This window comes from Micromesistius poutassou, assembly GCF_964030765.1.
Source record: "Micromesistius poutassou genome assembly, chromosome: 3".
NCBI classification, from domain to species: Eukaryota; Metazoa; Chordata; class Actinopteri; order Gadiformes; family Gadidae; genus Micromesistius; species Micromesistius poutassou.
Genome location: NC_140273.1, coordinates 15,863,625 through 15,883,343, shown reverse-complemented (window position 1 = coordinate 15,883,343; position 19,719 = coordinate 15,863,625). Strand labels below are relative to the sequence as shown.

At 44.1% G+C, this 19,719-nt stretch overlaps 2 protein-coding genes across 2 annotated transcripts; both read left to right on the top strand.

Annotated features, from left to right (window-relative positions):
* Positions 1 to 551: 551 nt before the first annotated feature.
* Positions 552 to 5,005, top strand: LOC311340765 (cytochrome P450 3A30-like). Its single transcript, XM_084465645.1, has 13 exons — positions 552 to 731; positions 1,011 to 1,104; positions 1,259 to 1,311; positions 1,524 to 1,623; positions 1,988 to 2,101; positions 2,337 to 2,428; positions 2,554 to 2,702; positions 2,889 to 3,016; positions 3,124 to 3,205; positions 3,345 to 3,505; positions 3,735 to 3,961; positions 4,098 to 4,260; positions 4,699 to 5,005. Exons 1-13 carry the CDS (start codon positions 661 to 663, stop codon positions 4,780 to 4,782), a joined length of 1,518 nt encoding a protein of 505 aa, XP_084321771.1. The 5' UTR covers positions 552 to 660; the 3' UTR covers positions 4,783 to 5,005.
* A 1,955-nt stretch (positions 5,006 to 6,960) lies between these two features.
* foxk1 (forkhead box K1) lies at positions 6,961 to 18,331 on the top strand. Its single transcript, XM_084465644.1, has 9 exons — positions 6,961 to 7,463; positions 8,896 to 9,111; positions 12,037 to 12,235; positions 12,421 to 12,567; positions 13,153 to 13,346; positions 13,933 to 14,105; positions 14,425 to 14,691; positions 15,274 to 15,441; positions 16,188 to 18,331. The coding sequence occupies exons 1-9, from the start codon at positions 7,030 to 7,032 to the stop codon at positions 16,421 to 16,423; spliced, it is 2,034 nt and encodes a 677-aa protein (XP_084321770.1). The 5' UTR covers positions 6,961 to 7,029; the 3' UTR covers positions 16,424 to 18,331.
* Positions 18,332 to 19,719: the final 1,388 nt, after the last annotated feature.

Here is a 19,719-nt window from a genome sequence, read left to right as displayed (position 1 = left end):
CTCCTTAACACTTGTGTAAAAATGGTGTGTCGATAGGTCAGAATGGGAGTTAAAAAAAATTGTGTTGAACAAAGACGGAGGCCTTAATTGCGTCTAGGAGTAATGACTACACCCGTGATTTAAAGGGCGGCTGCTGGGATAGGCGGTGCGTGGGCTGTGAATACCTTGCGTGACAGTCCTTGCACTCCTAGTTTAATTCGTTATTTCTGATTCAATAGATGACACACAGCACTACACATGCCACACTGCCTTTCAAATAATGTATGCAATCAAGTGAATTGAAATTGGCATACATTTCAATTCATTTGTCAAATTATCATTTACATAATATATATTTTTAACAATATATCTACATTCTCTCCACATTTAATGAGACAAACACATTGCATTTATAATAGTTAAAAAAAGGTGTTTTGACCATTCCACCCACACAGGCGATATGCCATTTGATATTTCTATGTTATATGCATAGTCATTTGTAGTCAACTATTAACCTGAGCCATAGACCCATGTCGTCATTTGTCACCTCTCGCACACTCCTGCCTGGGTCAACTGCAGAGCAGGCACCAAGCGTCCCATTCCCAGAGTGGACTTCTTAAGGCTTGTACCGCGTAGAGTGAAGAAACACGTAGAGGAAGAGAGAAATAAAAAAGGAAGAAAATGGGCTATCTCCCCCATCTCTCTACGGAGACGTGGACCCTGTTGGTTGCCGTCATCACACTGATCATTGTGTAAGGAAAAAACTTTATTTATGTCTCTATTGTTTACGTTAACTCAAGAATGTGTGTTTGTCTAATTGTACCCAATGCTGCAATAGAGTAATGCAGACGTGCAGGTCCACAAAAAGCTATTTCACATCCTCATTATCTGTTTTGATAAAGAAGATGATTATTATTGTTTTTATATGTGGATACAACTTTTTCAAACGATAATGGCAAAATTATATTGTGGAGCTTTTGGAATAATGAACAGTTTTTCACGATATCATGTCATCAACTGTTTATGCACAGGTATGCCTACTGGCCCTATGGCGTCTTTAAAAGGATTGGTGTCCCTGGTCCCAAACCAATTCCATTCTTTGGAACCATGCTAGCATACAAAAGAGTAAGGACAGAAGAAACAAAAATCGAACCAAATTAGTTTTCATGTTATTTTGAGTGCCCGGGCCTAACTCGGAGTGTCTGTTTATAATCCGGTTACAATGTCACCCTTAAATTATGCTGCGTTTGTTGTTCAACTGCAACATTCTTATACCTAGGGCTTTCCCACTTTTGACATGGAGTGCTTCAATAAGTATGGAAAAACATGGGGGTGAGTAAGCCTTCATCAGGGTTTTACCTTTGTTTCTGACCTACTGTACAGTTTTCATATCATCCCACCCGTTTGCCTGTACGTAAGCGTATCTAATGACACATGCATGAAATTTGTGAATAAATACATATTCCATGACAATCTATGTAATCGATCTTTTTGTCATAGATGGTATAAAATGATGTGTTGTTGTGGTTGTTCTTGATACTTAGCATCTACGACGGTAGGCAGCCGGTTCTGTGCACCACAGATGTCTCCCTCATTAAGACGGTTCTCATCAAGGAGTGCTACTCTCTGTTCACCAACCGCAGGGTAAGGACCAACCAACCAATCCCCACGTCTCCCTGGAGCTTGCTTTTACCCACTTGATTTGCACTGGAGTAGTATAGTAATACATTGATAATATCATGGCGTATATTTAACACATGTACTTTAGTGATATCATAGTATTATATTTGAAATTGAATGCTCTAATGATTCATTAGAGATTAACATTTAGGCTTTTATCCAAAGTCACTTAAGAAGTGTTAAGGAAACCAATCAATGCCGCACACAGTCAACATTGGAGCGAGTACAAAAAAAATCCCAAAGTGTTAAAAGACCAAGTTTTTAAAAAGCGCAGGCAGGGAAGCGCTGGAGAGAAATATCCTCTTCCTTAACACTGTGTGTCCTCCAGAACTTCCGTGTGAACGGGCCTCTTTACGATGCCGTGTCGATCGCCGAGGACGACCAGTGGAGGAGGATCCGGAGTGTCCTCACTCCCTCCTTCACCTCTGGGAGACAGAAGGAGGTGAGTGCCTCTCCTGGACAAACCAGCCGGTCCGGTTCTCTTAGGTCTTGGATGTGACAGTCATTCAACAAGTGCAGTGTTGTAACTCAACACTGCCCGAGATCACATGAGAGCAGGAGCCAGGGCAGGAAAGCAAAACAAGGCTCATCCCTCCTTTGTGACTGCCATCCACACACTTTCCCTGATTCTGTGTGGCTCTGTTTCAACCTGTGTGATCTGCTGACTGTGTGCCTAGATGTTCATCCTCATGAAGCAACACTCAGCTAACCTGGTCAGGAACATTCAAAAAAGGGTGGACAACAAGGAAGATGTGCTAGAACTGAAGGAGTAAGAAACTCATCCAACTAACTCAGGATAAAATAAAGCTATTTACACAGGCTTTTTGTTTATTGTGTGTGCGTGTGTGTGTGTGTGTGTGTGTGTGTGTGTGTGTGTGTGTGTGTGTGTCACAGATTCTTTGGACCCTACAGTATGGATGTAGTGACCAGCACATCCTTAAGCGTGGACATAGACTCCCTCAACAACCCTTCAGACCCCTTTGTCACCCACATCAAAAAGATGCTGAAGTTTGACCTTTTCCAACCAATCTTCCTTCTTGTTGGTAAAATATTTGAGTGAATGGGGGTTATATAATGGATCCAATAAGCAGTATATAAACTAGAAAAGGTAGCGGAAAGAGAGGAGGCTGTCATTGAGCTAGCCCCTAGATAGATACCTAACCCGGATCAGATCATTGGTGAAGTGTATCTGTTGTCTTGCTCAATGGACTGCTCCTCTGTATCCCCAGCTTTCTTTCCCTTCTTGGGGCCCATCTTTGAGAAACTGGAGTTCTCCTTCATCCCCACATATGTCACTGACTTCTTCTATGCCTCACTGCAGAAGATCAAAGCGAACCGCGAGGCTAGCCAAAACAAGGTATGGCTATATGTGTGTGTGTGTGTGTGTGTACTATGTAGGCCTTTGCATTTCTTAGTGCCTAGTCATGTTGTCATGTCTCCTATGACAAATGCCTTTGATCGCAGAGCGGTCGAGTGGATTTCCTCCAGCTCATGATAGACTCACAGAGGAAAGACGAAGAATCTAATGGACAGGAGCCCATGAAAGGTGTGTGCATTCACACACACACACACACACACACACACACACACACACACACACACACACACACACACACACACACCACACACACATATATAAATACACATACACACACTCTCAAGGTGTTCAACTTCTGTACCTGCAGGTCTGACTGACCATGAGGTGCTCTCCCAGGCCATGATATTCCTCTTTGCCGGATATGAGACCACTAGCAGTTCTCTGGGTTTCTTGGCGTACAACCTTGCCTTGAACCCGGAGGTTATGACCAAGCTGCAGCAGGAGATAGACGGCACCTTCCCTAACAAGGTATGGAGGGAGAAGACAGCAAAGTCCCTGTTAGGATGGGAATACATCTGAATTATTATTCATGTATAAACCCCCCCTACACACACACACACGATTATGGGGGGAATTATACAGAAATATATTTCTTATATATATTGTTATATATGTGTTCAAGAAAGAGTTGGTTATTTTGCTCATTTATGTGGTTGTGTGTGTGTGTGTGTGTGTGTGTGTGTGTGTGTGTGTACAGGGTGCTGTGGACTACCAGGCTCTAAACAAAATGGAGTACCTTGAAAGCGTTATCAATGAGTCTCTCAGACTATACCCCATTGCCTTGCGTCTCGAGCGTGTTGCCAAGGCAACCGTAGAGATCAACGGTTTGGTCATTCCTAAAGGAACTGTTTTCATGGTACCCTTGTGGGCCTTGCACCGGGACCCTAACTTGTGGCCGAATCCTGAGGAGTTCAAACCAGAAAGGTCATGACCTTACCTTTGTTATTGTGTGTGTGTTTGGGTCAGAAAAGTGGGAATTCTGCAGTAGATCAGAGGGCACACTAAAAATGCATATCATTCAATCTCAATCTGTGTGTGTGTTGTTTTGCACACCCTTCAGGTTCAGCAAGGAGAACAAGGGAACGATTGACCCGTACACATACATGCCCTTCGGGGCCGGCCCCAGGAACTGCATTGGCATGCGCTTTGCTCTGGTGATGATGAAACTAGCCATGGTGGAGATCCTGCAGAAGTTCAGCTTCGCTGTGTGCGACCAGACAGAGGTGAGGTCACACACTTGCATTTGGGAGTGACCCTGTAGAAGAGGGTCTACCGATCCCAGAGGATCTGATCCGGAGCACTTAGGGGTTAGGGTCCACTTTTGATGATTGTCAATTGTGTCTGGGTAAGGTACAATTCTGTTACCGTGAACCCGGGTCTGTGTATCGATATGTGTTAAACCGGAGTGGATCCAAGAAGACCCCTGATCTTAAACACATGGAAGTGCTCAGTAACTTGCGTGATGATTAGGCTGACCGTTAGGATCAGATTACAAGAGTGCGAAATAGGGGGGAAAAAGCCTTGAGCATCCAATCTATCTCTGAAAGAGTTTCCTGGTTCAGGTAGGTCATTTTGGACCCTTGAAGACTTCTACACTGTGACAAGTTAGCAACTGTCGGTCGACTATCTTCGTCATTACTCATCATGTCTTGTCTCCTCAGATTCCCATTGAAATGGACGTCCAGGGCCTGCTGATGCCCAAACGGCCGCTTCGAATTCAGCTTGTGCCCCGTTCTGACCACTGAGGAAGCCCCCGGCAAACTACCAGCCATTGACAAATGAGGCATACATGCAGTGTATGTTTTTTTATAACAAACCATCCATCTAATTTTGAATGCACTTACTAAAACACACTAAGTGAATGTATGAATGCTGTATTTGAATGTTCAGTGTGTGTTGAGGTACTAAGCATAACAATTTTACTCTTGTGTACGATAAGTAATGTAATAAAATGAATTTTGATTCTGATTCTGATTCTGAATGTACTGGTCTATAGTGAATGGCATTCTGTCTGACTCTAAACCAGTACTCTTATGCAACAGCTTTTCTCTATCAATATTCACTGCAAATGTAACCGAAATGAATACATCATATATATAAATATACAGAGGCGCAGCTTGTGAACAGGCAAGGCAGGCAACTGCTTGGGGCCCCAAGAAAAAAATTTTTTTTTCTTTTTTTCTTGGGGGGCCCCCTGGTGAGCCCCTAAGAAGTATCATCCCTATGGCATTTACCACTTGTTTGACAAAAATTATCTGCCAGACTTTGACAAATGGTTCAAGACTTTGCTTTAGTCGAGCCAATCGCTACATTTATGTGCAAAACCTGAACACGTCTGCAGTGGCAGATGAGATTTTGACAGTATAAGCTGATATTGAGCTTAAGTTCAGGGCTTATGGACAATTTGGGAACTTACTCACAAAGTATCCAACCATGAGGAAATGTGCAACCTTGACTGCATTATTTGGCTCTACTTAGTTATGCCAGTCAGCCATTTCCCACATGATTATTAGTTAAAATACCATTCAACCATCACTGATGGTCATTTGGAAGCCTGCTTGAGAATAGCTTCCAGAAGCTACTGTCCAGACTATGATAAGTAACCGGACTATAATATATAAATAAATATATGTTTGGCATTATTTAATGTAGGTAGATCATTTTGACCTGGTCATTTTGAAAGATAGAGATTTTGAAAGATTTGAGATAATTAATACCAAGTCACTTCACACCTCAGTTATGTGTGCATTTTAGACTCTGTTTATATAATCTTTTTTTTTGTTGTATTGTTCTATATTTGTATTAATATAGTGCTAACAAAATGTGAACACTGGCTCTTTTTCAGTGGAGTGCAATATTCAATGTATTTTGATTTGAGTACATAGCATTTACACTAGCCATGACATGTAAAACAGCATTTGCAAAATAAATGCTTTATGCATGGATGAACACTCGCCTTTATACTGGTTTGGTCAGATTATTTATAACATAATGGTGAGGAACGTTGTTTGGAGGGGCCCCCTAAGAGTTTTTGCCTAGGTCCCCAACAGACTCTCAAATCGCCACTGTAACTATATATATATGTAATGTATATATAAAATAATAATTATTTTTTCGTGTAGAAGTGTAAACACAGTCACACAAAACCCAGACTGAGAAAAAAATCGGAATAATTGTTAATAGGCCTATTTGTTTTGATATAGTTTATATCTTGTTTAGATATAAACTGAAATAAGAACCAGATCAAGGATGTTTAGGGAAGTATGTGGTCATATCATATGTAGGCAGTGTATCACATAGTCATATCAATTTAATGTTTGAAATTGAAAATCACTCACATTATCGGGCCTATATAAACAGGGAGAAAAGCTAAGAATGATTGTGATTGCTGGCCCTACCCTTCTTCCGGTTCGTTTATGAAGAATCCATTCCCGAGTTTTTGACCAGCCTTAATTTGGTACTTGCTTGTTACCTTTAGAAAAAACATGGCTTGTATATTATTTAATTGTAACATTTTATAGCATCACTATTTTAAACTTGTAGTTTAAAATATGTATTTCTCAATAAAAATACAAGGTTCAATGATAACATTTGCAACATTGTTTGTAAAGAAGTCTATCGTCTTTTTCTTTCTTTTTTTTATGCTTAACATACAGTCAAATTTAAGAGTATAACTTGCTCATAAAAGACAGATGAATGGTGATTGCAAAAGAAAAAAAAAGTATAAAATTGTGGAAACATTTCTCTAACAAAATTCTGAAAATGTGGCATAAAACCATGTACACTTTTTTCATGAAAACACTGAGTTGTATTGATTACGATCACACAGGTAAGAGGCGCAGGACCCGTTCCTAAAGAAACTCCATTCCGGATCTCCCAATGACCCGGAATCCATGTTGTTCCTACAGCCACGGTGTTAGCAGACTGCTCTGGCCGAAAAACTCTCACGTTGCAACTCAGTGTGAGAAGTGTATATAGGTCCCCGAAAGAAGATGGCAGACTACCGGGACGACACGGGAGCTCGAGCACTCCTGGCTTTGCAGTCCGCACCTTGCAGTCCGGTGCGCGTCGGGATAACACACGCGTACCAGTCCACTCTTTCCATATCAACTTCCCCGGTTATGGGAACTCGAGGGACCGCAATCCTGCCCGTTCGACTCTCTACCCATATGAAGGCCCTGGCCAGACTCGAAGGCCGGGACTTTGAGTTTGTCATGCGCCAGAGGACAATCACCATAGGCCGGAACTCGTCCCATGGCTCTGTGGACATTAACATGGGTCATTCAAGCTTTATCTCTCGACGGCACCTACAAGTCACATATGACGAGTCCAGCGGTTTTTTGCTTCGCTGTCTCGGGAAGAATGGCGTGTTTGTTGACGGGGTGTTTCAGCGGAGAGGGGCACCGCCACTGCAGCTACCCCGAGAGTGAGTCAACTTGGCTAGCCTAGCATGGTCGCTAGTTGTTGTAGCTAAGTCGTAGTGTGTGTGTGTGTGTGTGTGTGTGTGTGTGTGTGTGTGTGTGTGTGTGTGTGTGTGTGTGTGTGTGTGTGTGCTACATGTGGCCTGCTAACAGGCATAGCTAACTGCCAAACTTTGAAAGGTGCGGTTGACAAGCTGGATCTTTCCATAATAGACGCGCACGCATTCATGTTTCAAGTTTTGCACTCTTAAATTTGGACGTCACAAATCCAAATCTATGGGCTTCTGATATGTTCCTATTTTTTTTACTTCGTAAATGCTTGACTGTACTTTTGGTCAACGTGTCGCCGTTTTGTAAACACTAAATGTAAACAAACACACCCTTGACAGCTCGCATCGTAATATCCTCTACAAAGTAGCCCTTCAGAGCACTGCGAGTTCTTCAGTCTGAATCGTCTTGTGCGGGCCCACCGTCAGTAGTTCAGCGCTTTGTGTTTATACTTTTCTCTAATCACCACAGTCTTACTTTCTGAGCCTACAGACGACTTGTTTGGTGGGGGTGCGTGTGGGGGAGGGGGATATGGTGCCTGGGCCTCCATGTTTTCTGATTGGTCTCGAGGTTTATTTGGAGGTGTGTCTCTATGTGATCAGGAAGTACAAACTGGTATGACTGGCGCTCAGTTGAGTAAAGAGCAGACGCAGGAATCACAAAAATCTATTTCTATTTTACGATTATCATTGATACTTGGAAGTTGTTTTTATGTGATGCGCATTTGCGGGTCGGGAGGATATTTTCTTTGGTTTGAGGCTTAAAAAAATATGCCATTTTTATAGATCTTTCTTCCATCCAAAGCGGCTTGCAACAGTTGAGCGCATGCTACCATATCATGGGTGGCCCCCGCGGTAATTGAACTCCTAACCCTGGCAGGGTTAATGCCATATGCGTTACCAATGGAGCTACACACCAGTCATGAGTCATGACTTCATTCAGTATTTATTCTATTCACTCCTGTCTCAATAACTACACCTCGTGCACACACACCTGCTGCTCTCTTTGAATATCCATCTGATATTTATATATCCATCTATATATATAATGTATATACATATAGATTCATATATACATAGATCTATATAAAAAGGCATATTATAAAGCCTGAAAAACCTTATGCCGCAATGTTTTAAGATTTTGCGCCACATAAACAACAACTTAAAAGTTTACAATTAATATTAATGACAATTGTAAAATTGGAATGTTATTTTGGGATTGTACATTTGGTGTTGTCACCACAACAAGCTGTCATAACTGTGTCCTTCCTGATCAAATGTGGACAACCCAACAAAAACCGGTCCACTATCCATGATGCTGCCCCGCCACTGCTGTCACCCGTCTCCTAGACATCCCTGTCATCCAAGCCCCCTCCGTGTCCTCTTTTAGGTGTGTGTTCCGGTTCCCCAGCACCGTGATAAAGATCCAGTTTATGTCGCTCCTGGAGCCCGAGCTGCAGGGCGAGAAGGAGCACCCCTCTCCGCCTCCGCGCTCACTGCTGCCCCACATCTCCCCGCTCAAAATCACCATTCCCACAATGCAGCAGCACGAGGACCACATCCGGGCCTTCGGCTCCCCGCTGCCTTCTCCCACGGGCACCCTCAGGTAGGTCCAGGCAGACGGTTGTGTTGCTATGGTGATGTGGTTGCCTGGTATGTTAGCCTGGTTGGTGCGGACATACAAACACACAAGCACATCCAAAGGGGTGCCAATGGTGGAGGTGAGGGGTTCTGTTGTTGAACAGAACGTAAGAAAAAAGTATGATGGTAAGAAAAGTGTGATGTTGGAATAAACTCACATTCTGATAATCCAGTAGGGAACCATAACTACCGCACAAGTAACAGCGACGTGCCTTTTTTTGGCTTTTCTTTTGAGTTGTATTACTAGATGATTTGTTTTATTTTGTGGGCAATAATGAACACCATTCCCCTAAATTCTTAGGCCATTGTGACTTTCCTGACACCCGTCTCCCTGGCAAGTAACAACCTAGGAAAGGAAACCTGTATTACAACTAGCATAGCAAGTAATGTTAGTATTACCTCACTGTGTTAATACTTAATTCAAAGTTATAGTTTTAATACACTAATGTAAGAATTAACTCACTAAATTGTTTTTATCAACTGTTAATAAATGTAACTTGTAATTAATAATTCACTAATGGGGGAACGTGACCATTTGTGTCGTTATTCTAAATATTTGTTCTCTTTCACTAAAGTAATTGTTTACTAATGAGTTTATTTTTGGATGGAATAGGATTGATGGAGTTCAATGGAAACTGTAAAGTGGAAAAAAATATTGGCCAGAAATGACTTTTTACGCAAAGATGACAGATGAAAGCGAGCTTAATAAGATTAAGGGTATAAAATAAAAAAGAGCATCCCTGCAGGAGGTGAGACATTAACATTGAGTATAAAGAGATTATGTTTAGGGATCTTCCTTCAGTACAAGGAGCACATATGCTTAGAGCTTAATTCTTAAGACACCTGTTACCCTATGAAATAACACAATTATTTAGAAAAAATGTGTAATATATTGATTAATTTACATGTATAAATATGTACATATTTAAATAAATAATTAATTTTACATGTGTAAATAAATAAATCATATTTACATGCATGATCAAAGAAATGAGTCAAACAATTGTTTGACATCTTAAACAATACTAAGATTCCCTTGTGAGCAGCAGTCTGTCTTTCTGTCTGAGGCAACACCTAAAGCTACAACAGTCACAGTCACAGTCATTCAAAAAGGTAGCATGTAACTTCCTCAAACAATCTCTCAGCGATTCTAACCAAGTGAATGAATGAGATTGTCGGTGTGTGTGTGTGCGTCCTGTGACGGCTTGTTTTGTTCTTAAATCATCATGTGTGCACACCAACGTGAGCTTGTGTGTACATTCCTTATATGGAATGGCTGTGGCTTCCAGCCCTCTGATTGGCCACTAGGCAGATTGTTTTGCCAGCAGTCTTTTTTTCTGTCCATTCGTGGTTTCCTTTTCAGAACCCCCCCCTCCCCACCTCCCTCCACACCTCCCAGTTTATCCTCAACGACCCCCCCCCCCCCCCCCCCCAAACACGTATACACACACACTAAATTAGACGTGTTGCTGGGCCTCTGGTTTGTTGTCGGGGAAAGAGGGGTCAATGTTGTAGCATGTTTTTAAACAGTATCCACATGTCCACACACTGGCACATGGCCTTGGTTTCTGAGACTTTGTTGTTGAAGGTCCATTTATTGACAGGCAAACGGTGTTTACTCTACCAACCAAAGTCTGCGTGGGTTATATCACTTTACATTGGATCCAGCCAGTGCTCTTACTACAGCAGCAGATAAAGCCTGGTTAATCATTTGTCTGCGTTGAGTGTTTTGTGTGTGTGTGTGTGTGTGTGTGTGCGTGTGTGTGTGTGTGTCTATTTTCCCGATAATGTGTGTTGTGATCACGTCCACACACAAAAGGCATTGGAAACACTGGGCGGATTAATTCTGCACAGTGCAAAAACAAAGTCGCAAAACCCATGAACACGATGAATAATATGATCAAGCAATGTTATGAATAGACATTATCTTAATCGTGTGGATAACAGAAATCGTATTGGGTTATCGGCTGCACTGTTTTTATTGGCTCAACCTTTCAGCCTTAAGTTGGCCCGCTGCCAAATACAAATCCAAAGCCTGCGTTTGTTATGTTATGTTTTTTCAAGTCTCTTAACACACCGGTTGCCAATAGCAGGAACACACACTGGTCTCCCATGAGAAACTATTGTTTTGATTTTCCCACTCCACACAATAGCTCTTGTGTGGCCCAGGGATTTTTCTTTTTTTGATGTTTGGTCTTGATTTGCAGCCGAACACGTTACGATCGTGGCTGGGATTGCTAACATATTCAAATAGAATGTGTTATTTCCCTCAGCCTAACCTCTTTTTATGCTTGTTTATGTACATATGCACCTGGGTACACCTAATTGGATTGGATATAAATACATTTCGGTGCCTAGGTAAGAGCTAGTGTTGTCCCAGAATCCTGGAGCAGTGGTTCTCAACTGGTCTAGCCTCAGGAACCACGTCATTAGGTCTCGTCTGAAAACCAAAACATTATTTACCAATGGCAGGTATCAACAATGGCTTCATGTAATGTTAAAAACAGGGAGCGAACCACGGCATGAAAACTTGCGCCAAGGCAACATGAATTAACATTAAAAAAAAATCACCAGTTGAGAATCACTGTCCAGGATCCATCAAAAACAAGATGATGATTGATTTAGACAAGTTTTATTTGGTTAGACCGAAACAGTATATGAGTAAGGAAACATCAGAAGACCATCGCTAATGCATTATTTTACAAGCTGGTAGAATATTTCAAACAAAGCGATATTGACTTGTCACCTTAAAACACATATAATGGTGCTGTCTTTGGTCTGTTTAATAAACGTACACATTTTGTCTCGTTGTTGTTGTTGTTGTTGTTATTATGATGATGATGATGATGATGATTCCTAACATGGCCCAACATCCCGCCTTCCTCCCCAGTGTTCCTAACTCCTGTCCGGCGAGCCCACGGGGAGCGGGGTCGTCGGGGTACCGGTTCGGTCGGAACGTGACCTCGGACCTCCAGCTCGCGGCGGAGTTTGCGGCCAAGGCGGTGTCGGAGCAGAGGCAGGGTCTGGTCAAGCAGGCCAGCGGCGGAGCCGAGCCGCGAGGGGAGTCGGCCGGCAGCGACAGTCCTAAGGTGACCCCCCCCCTCGCTACCGGTTACCGCACTGTATCGCGTTGCAGAGAGCGTGAAGTGGTCTGGCGATAGCTGCGCAATGTCTATGTTTATACCAGATAATTATTGTAATGAATGGAAAGTTTTCGATTATTTTTAAATGTAGGTTTTTTTTTTTGTCTTTGTGTTTGCTGCCTTGTGTCCAGGACGATTCCAAGCCTCCCTACTCCTACGCCCAGCTGATCGTCCAGGCCATCTCCTCGGCCCATGACAAGCAACTGACGCTCAGCGGCATCTACTCCCACATCACCAAGCACTATCCCTACTACCGCACCGCAGACAAGGGCTGGCAGGTCGGTCGCCACCGGGCTCCACCGCAGCACAGCACAGCTTTTCTGTGACCGAATTAAAAAGCAACATTCATTATTTATTTATTTATTTATTTTTATCGTATTTTTATTTGGAATGGTTATTCAACAAACTGTACACAGAATGTCCGTATACCCCTTCCCTCGACCAACATAATGCATAACACATGCATACATACATGCATATCTGCATACATAGGCCTACATGCATGCACTTATTTATACTTACAACACACACTCAGTATATAAACAGGAAAAAAACAACAACTATAATAACAATTTCATTAATACACAGGATCAGATGTTATAATCCCTTGTGCCAAAATAACTAAATAATAAAAAAGGAAATCACATATTCAGAAGCCCCTGCCCAAACCATCCTTATAAGCACGCTGGCCACTAAGCTACCAACCAATGGTGAAAAACACAACACAAATGGCCCAACTAATACTAATAACTAAACTACTAATACTATTAATAATAGCAAAAAAAAAAGAGACAATTTTGATTGATTTTATCCACCTCCAGCAGCATCTAATGATCTATTTTTTTCCGTCTCTCTCTCTCCAGAATTCCATCCGACACAACCTGTCTCTGAACCGCTATTTCCTGAAGGTGGCACGCTCCCAGGACGAGCCGGGCAAGGGCAGCTTCTGGCGGGTGGACTCTGCCTCGGAGAGCAAGCTGGTGGAGCAGGCCTTCAGGAAGAGACGGCAGAGGGGCGTGGCCTGTTTCCGCACGCCCTTCGGACCCCTCTCCTCCAGGTGGGTCGTCGCGGCCGGGACCCCCAGCCACACACTTTGTTTTGACCCGTATTTAATAGATAGATATATATATAGATGGATAAAAACGTTATTTTTCCACTGGATTTACATACACTGGATATTCGTCTTTGGCACTTCTGGCAAAAATAAAACATGGCACACAACACACAGACCATATGAGTAACGTTGTGTAAATACAGAAAATATAAACTGTAAAGTGGGTAAAAAAGCATGAATAAATACTAGTGCAGTTCTCCAATTGAGCTCTCCTAATGAGTTTTCCAATTGTTTCTGCTTCCCTCCCGGCTAACCATGTGACCGGATAGAACAAAGTAAGTAGCGGGCGGTCGTTGGGCTTTAACTAGCGCTACAGAAGGTAGTCCCTAGCGCTGACTGACGGTGACGCGGTGGCATGCGATCACGGCTTCGTAGACGAGCGGTTGTCCTCGCGCTCCGCATGGCAACGCTGTGACCCAGAGATCTGTCGTCCACCGCCAACCCTCCTTAACCCCCCCCTCCTCCTCCCGTCTCTCTCCTTCTGCTCTCTCCTCCCCCCACCTCCCCCCTCCTCCCCCGTGGCCTGCAGGAGCGCCCCGGCCTCTCCCACCCACCCGGGCCTGCTCTCCTCCCCCTCCAGCGGGCTGCAGACCCCCGAGGGCATGAGCAGGGAGGGCTCCCCCATCCCCCACGACCACCACGAGCAGCTCGCCCACAAGCTGGCCTCGGTGCCCGAGTACCGGTACTCCCAGAGCGCCCCTGGTGAGCATGTCCACCTGCACGGGGGCCAGGGAACACGCGCCCCCACGGCCAGGGTTATTGAGGCAGAGCTGGAGATGGGCGGACAGGGCGCCCGCAGGCATGAGGCCAGGCACAGCGTGCTGCATTTGCATGGATCCTGTTGTTTTTTTTCAAAACATTTCAATCCAAATGTGAAGTATAATAGGGTGCAATCGTTTTGCTTTTTTTCCAATTTAAACTGGATTCTCACAGACGACCTGAAAACAGGACCCCCCCCCCTCTTTCAGCACGGATGTATTTATTTTTTTATGGATGTATTTTGTTTGCCCGTCGTCCACAGGGTCTCCCGTCAGCGCCCAGCCGGTCATCATGGCCACCCCCCACCACCCTTCCCCCCTGCCCTCGGGCCTGGGGAAGGCCCTGGCTCTGGTTCCCGGGGGCGGCGGGCCCGCTCAGCCCTTCCACCTGATCCAGAGCTCCTCACAGCCGGCCCTCACTATGGTGCGGGTGGTGACCAGCGCTGCCCTCTCCTCCAACCTCCCCAACGGTTACATCTCCACGGCCTGCACTACCATCCCCGGCCAGCAGGGGGCAGTTGAGGGCAGCAGTGAGTCTCATTTGAGGGCCATTTTCTTTTCTGCCAAAATCCGATACAAATACGCCTTTACGAATAGCTGTGAGATATAAGTATATGCATAATTATATCAAATCAGTTAGAGGTAAACCTCGAGTCGTTTTGATATGTCAACTGATTTAGTCCTTGGAGTTTAAATTACCTTCTAATAAATCAGACCAAACAATGATCCAATTTTCCAAGAACATATCAGAGGTTAACGTTAATTTATTCTTAGACATTTATGTCCACTTTTGAAAAGGTTGATCTATAATTACTTGGACTCCCTTCCATCTCCCTGTTAGAAATAGCTTTTATAAATATAGTTTCAGTCGTGCCATGAATGCTTATACAGCCTTTTTTACAAATAATATATATATTAAACTCTGCTTAAATTCTGCTTCTGCAACTTGAATAAAAAATTAAATCACATAAATGTAATTTAATCAATTACATTCCCTAATAACCTGATCAGTTGTTTCCAATATCTATAAATTGGTATATATTATGCAAGTGCATGCGTGTCCTCACATGGCGTGCGGTGCTTTATTTGGCTCCTCTCTGCCCCGCCCCCAGACGGTCAGCTGAGCTGGGAGAGACCCATGCAGGTGGTGGAGGCGGGGGGCCCGGGTCCCGAGGGCCGAGCGCTGACCCTGGGGCTGCACCAGCTCCCCGTGCGGCCCGTCACCCAGAACGGACAGCACACCTCCACTGTGGTCGCCACCAGCCTGGCTAATGCCTATGGTACCGTCCCACCGCCGCGCGCGCTTGTTGACACACACAACTGATTGTTAGCTGCTGCTTATTCAGGATGAAGCCCTCAGTGGAGGAGGAGGACATGCCCCCCCCCCTTCTCAAAGTTAAAGATCAACACCACCCACTCTCATATTGTATAAATATTCATTCAGACATATATAATCTTTTAAAGGTGACCTATTATACCACCAGGTGTGAGTGTGATTAGCCGTTACAAGCCGTTTTGAAATCTGCCTCTTCTGACAAGTGGGCGTGTCCACCTGACGGATAGGTGAGCAACGTTTGCTACAGTCCACTGCGTTGGCTGACAGACTGATCAATCCAGCACACATCCAGGTGGACCCGCCCACCTGTGACGTCAGAAGAGGCAGATTTTCAATACGGCTTGTGACGGCTAATCACACACACACACCTGGGGGTATAATATGTCCCCTTTTAAATCAAATAGGAAACCAGAGAACCAAAAACCAAACACTAAAACCTCACCTCCAATCGAGTGACCTAAACCTGTACTAGTGTGTACAGTTTTGATAATGACACACACACCGTGACACATCATTTCCTCCACACATTCCCACCACTTGTTCCTCCAGTGAGCACAGATCACAGAGGCTGCTGGGGGTCTACTGATTCACCGGTGCCCATTGTTGATATCCACGGTAACCCAGTAGTCTTGAATGCACCCAGTGACCCTCTTTGTCTCCACCCCCCCCCCCCCCTCGTCTCCCTGGCAGCCCTCAGCAGTCCTCTGCAGATCCTGGCCGCCCAGGCCGCCCAGGCCTCCAGCTCCCCCCCGGTGCTGGTGAGCCGGCTGGCCGCCGCCGCGGGCGCCGACGGCTTGGCCGAGCCCCAGGCCAAGAGGATAAAGATGGAGGAGGACCAGGACCCCACCCCCCAGCCCGCCGTCATCCCCGCCCAGCAGCCCGTCATCGTGTCTATGATATCGCAACTCCACGACCCCAGGAAGTGAGACCCAGGACGCCCACCCCCCCCCCCCCCCCCCTCCCCAACACACACACACACCACCAACACCACCACCACCACCGCCGCGGTCCAGTACCAACCCTGACAGGACTGCAGGCCACATGGCCGCCACGATCCTCCAGGCTGCCCCTCAAGCTGAAGGGAATTAGGTGATACATTTGAGATATTGGTCCCAAGAATGGATCAAAGTGCTCGTTTTTATTTTTTAATCATTTGTTTTTATCATTATCTTTTTTTTATTTTTGCTCATTGGCCGCTGAAGGAGGGAGATATTTAACCCCGATGGAGCATTTGACACGTGACAGGCCTCCCATCTCCTTAATCCCCCCCCACCCCCCCTCCCCAGTTCTCCCCTAGTTGTTAAATCAAAGCCACTTGCAGGCCAAAGAAATCAGCCGTCCAACACCTCAGACTGATATGGGGAGTGGCGCGACCAACCGCAAGTGTGTTCAGGAATTTCAAATGTTCAAATGTCCCCCCCCCCCCCCGTTGTGACTCTCAAACCTCTCGGACTGTGTGTGTGTGTGTGTGTGTGTGTGTGTGTTTGTGCGTGAGGAACACGACTGAGGCGCGGTCAACGCAGAACCCAGTGGCCGGATGTCGGACGCCCAGACTGTAGTCTCTTCCTCAGAAAGCCGAGGGTGAGGAGGAAGAAGGGTGACGTGTCGGGATTAGAAATCGGGAAAAAAAACATTCAAACCCAAGAATTTCGTAATTGACGAGATCGGAAGCGACTGTTTCAGTTTGGACGTATAAAGCGTCCCGTCCCCCCCCCCCCCCAGCCCTGTCAAGTGGGGGGGGCTGTCCTTGCGGGGGGGTGTGTGTCACCTCCTGGTGACCACGGAGGTGACGGAAGAACACGGAGCTAACCTAATGTAGACAAACTGATTGTTGTATTGCTAATTATTCTCGTTTTGTGTAGAAAGAAAAACAAGGAGAGGTGGGCGCAGCCTGTCGGACGGTTGTAGTCGTTTGTAAAAAAGAAAAAAAAAGCATTATTGTAATAATCCTAAATGCCTTAAAAACCTTCTTGTTGTCGTTATTTTTTTTGTTTTAATTTGAACCTTTATTTGTTTTAGACTGCTTTCCAGTTTTAGAATGTTAACACAGCACTTCTTGAGCAGTACCTTATCCGCTACACTACAACGTTTAACCATCTCGCTAACCGATGACGCCGCGTTTGTTGACTTGTATGTCCGATTTTGTAACCAAGGGAAGGGCGGGGACCAACACACAACCATTTCAATCTCTCATTTGTTCGGCTCATGTCGTGCACGTCTTCATGGGCATCACTCGCTTCCATTCTCAGCTTCTCAATTGTTTCTTCATGTCTCGCAGCCCACCCCCCCCCCCCCCCCCTTTCTCTTTACATTATCATGGCGACCCGTGGTAATTAGCCTCTGCGGTAGAGTTTAGATGGGATGTGCAGAGCAGTTGGCTTTTTCTTTGCAAGTAGCCGCCCCTTGTTGGATCATCCTCCAGCGTTTCTCTTCTGTCTCACTACCATTGACTAGCAGCCGTTAACTCGTCCCAATTTCCACTGTTCAGGCATCCATTTTAAATTTGCATTTTTATTTTGTTTTCGCTGTCTGTCAATCACAAACCTGTGCAAGATCTAATGATTGTTGTTGCACATAAGTTAAATTTAACAAAAGCAATGTATGATGATTGTATGCTGCTCTTTTTACCTGTTAAACAACATGGCCGTTGAACGCCATTTTTCCTATTTTACAAAAAGTGAAAAAATATTTTGCTATGACCAGCTGTCAAAGTTATGCATTTTGGAAAATGGAGAGATATAAATATGTATTTTTAAATGTTCATCTTTTGTGATTTGTTAAAGAAAAATTGTGTAGCACAAATTAAAAAATCGCATTGACATCACACTCTGAGGTGTGTTCGTTATTATCATAATTTAGTTCTTTTGTTAGTTGGGCATAAAGTCTGCCAAATAAACAGATGTCAAGGTTGATTAAATTGTATTTTAATTCATTTTTTAAGGGCCAATATCCTAAAACAGTATAAATATTGAGCAGAGAGAAACAAGACATGCTTGCATTAAAACCAGTAAGGAATACAAACCATTGAACACAAAAATAAATTCAAATCAAAAAATAAGTACGTTCCAAAGATAGATAATCGATAATCAATTTCCAGGAGGTTCTCATATGCTTTCTCATGTTAATTTCTAAATGGAACAAAGAATATTTACAAATAAATATTTACACACAACTAGAGAACGTATGTGTATATATATATATATATATATATATATATATATATATATATATATATATATATATATATATATATATATATATACAATTGTAAAGAAAGTTAAGGTTTGTACAATACTTGTGCCATTCAGTAAAAGTAGGTGTCTTTGCAGCTAAGGTAATCAACAGACAAAGGCCAGGCAGACACCACCTTTTATCAGCCAATGTTTTGTCATTTTCTGAATATTTCCCTACAAGTCAAATGTTAATGTTCAGATATTGAAAAATATGAGCACTGCGATGTATCAAAACATTCTAATAGTCAGACTCCTTATCACCAACCTCTATTCGCCACAATGTTTCAACATTCAAGTTTATACATAAAAGTGTACACTCAATATACAAAATGTCGTCTCCCTCTCGACAGAGTTTACCACAACGCTAGAACTCTGGAGTTTCACTAAGGCTGTTTCACTTGTTAAGTGCTCACTATATTATTTATCATCCTGCAGTTGATGTGGAAAGCAGCAGTGTGGTCTCCTACATTTACAACCACTTGAGGCTGCTGTAACCATACCTGCAAGACTTACGGAACTGGGAAACGACCCACTAGGCGCTATAAAAGAGCTATACAGTGTAGGAGCCGCTGGGCACTCCCGCTCCGTGGTTTGAACAAAGACACTGGCATCCACGCAGTGTGTTGCAAAGCAGCGCTTCTCAAACTTTTGATCATGCCGTCTCAAGTGTGAACTTTGATATTGGCCCCTTTTGTGGCTAAGCACATGGCATGTTCTGCTCATTTATACATCAGGGCGACGCAATGTAAAATGAACCCAAAAACACAAAAAATGGTGTGCAAGTAACTTTGTGTGTGTTGACTGCCTGACATGTCAAACACCGGATCTGAGAGGCAAATGCTTGACGTCCAAGTGAAACATTTCTGCACAATTATTCCCAGAGCGCCAGGGGCCCTTGAGCGTTGCAGACCAGAGTTTGAGAACCACTGCTTTAAACCTCGACAGACAACAACCTGTCGTCCACGTCTACCATCACATGGTCCTCTCAT

What these genes read in the sequence shown, in the direction of transcription:
- LOC311340765 (XM_084465645.1), top strand. Translation starts at nt 661, where the DNA reads ATGGGCTATCTCCCCCATCTCTCTACGGAGACGTGGACCCTGTTGGTT. An exon ending in ACCAATCTTCCTTCTTGTTG is followed by an intron (nt 2,703 to 2,888) that starts GTAAAATATTTG and finishes CTGTATCCCCAG; the next exon opens with CTTTCTTTCCCTTCTTGGGG. An exon ending in ACGGCACCTTCCCTAACAAG is followed by an intron (nt 3,506 to 3,734) that starts GTATGGAGGGAG and finishes GTGTGTGTACAG; the next exon opens with GGTGCTGTGGACTACCAGGC.
- foxk1 (XM_084465644.1), top strand. Translation starts at nt 7,030, where the DNA reads ATGGCAGACTACCGGGACGACACGGGAGCTCGAGCACTCCTGGCTTTG. An exon ending in CCGCAGACAAGGGCTGGCAG is followed by an intron (nt 12,568 to 13,152) that starts GTCGGTCGCCAC and finishes CTCTCTCTCCAG; the next exon opens with AATTCCATCCGACACAACCT. An exon ending in CAGCCTGGCTAATGCCTATG is followed by an intron (nt 15,442 to 16,187) that starts GTACCGTCCCAC and finishes TCTCCCTGGCAG; the next exon opens with CCCTCAGCAGTCCTCTGCAG.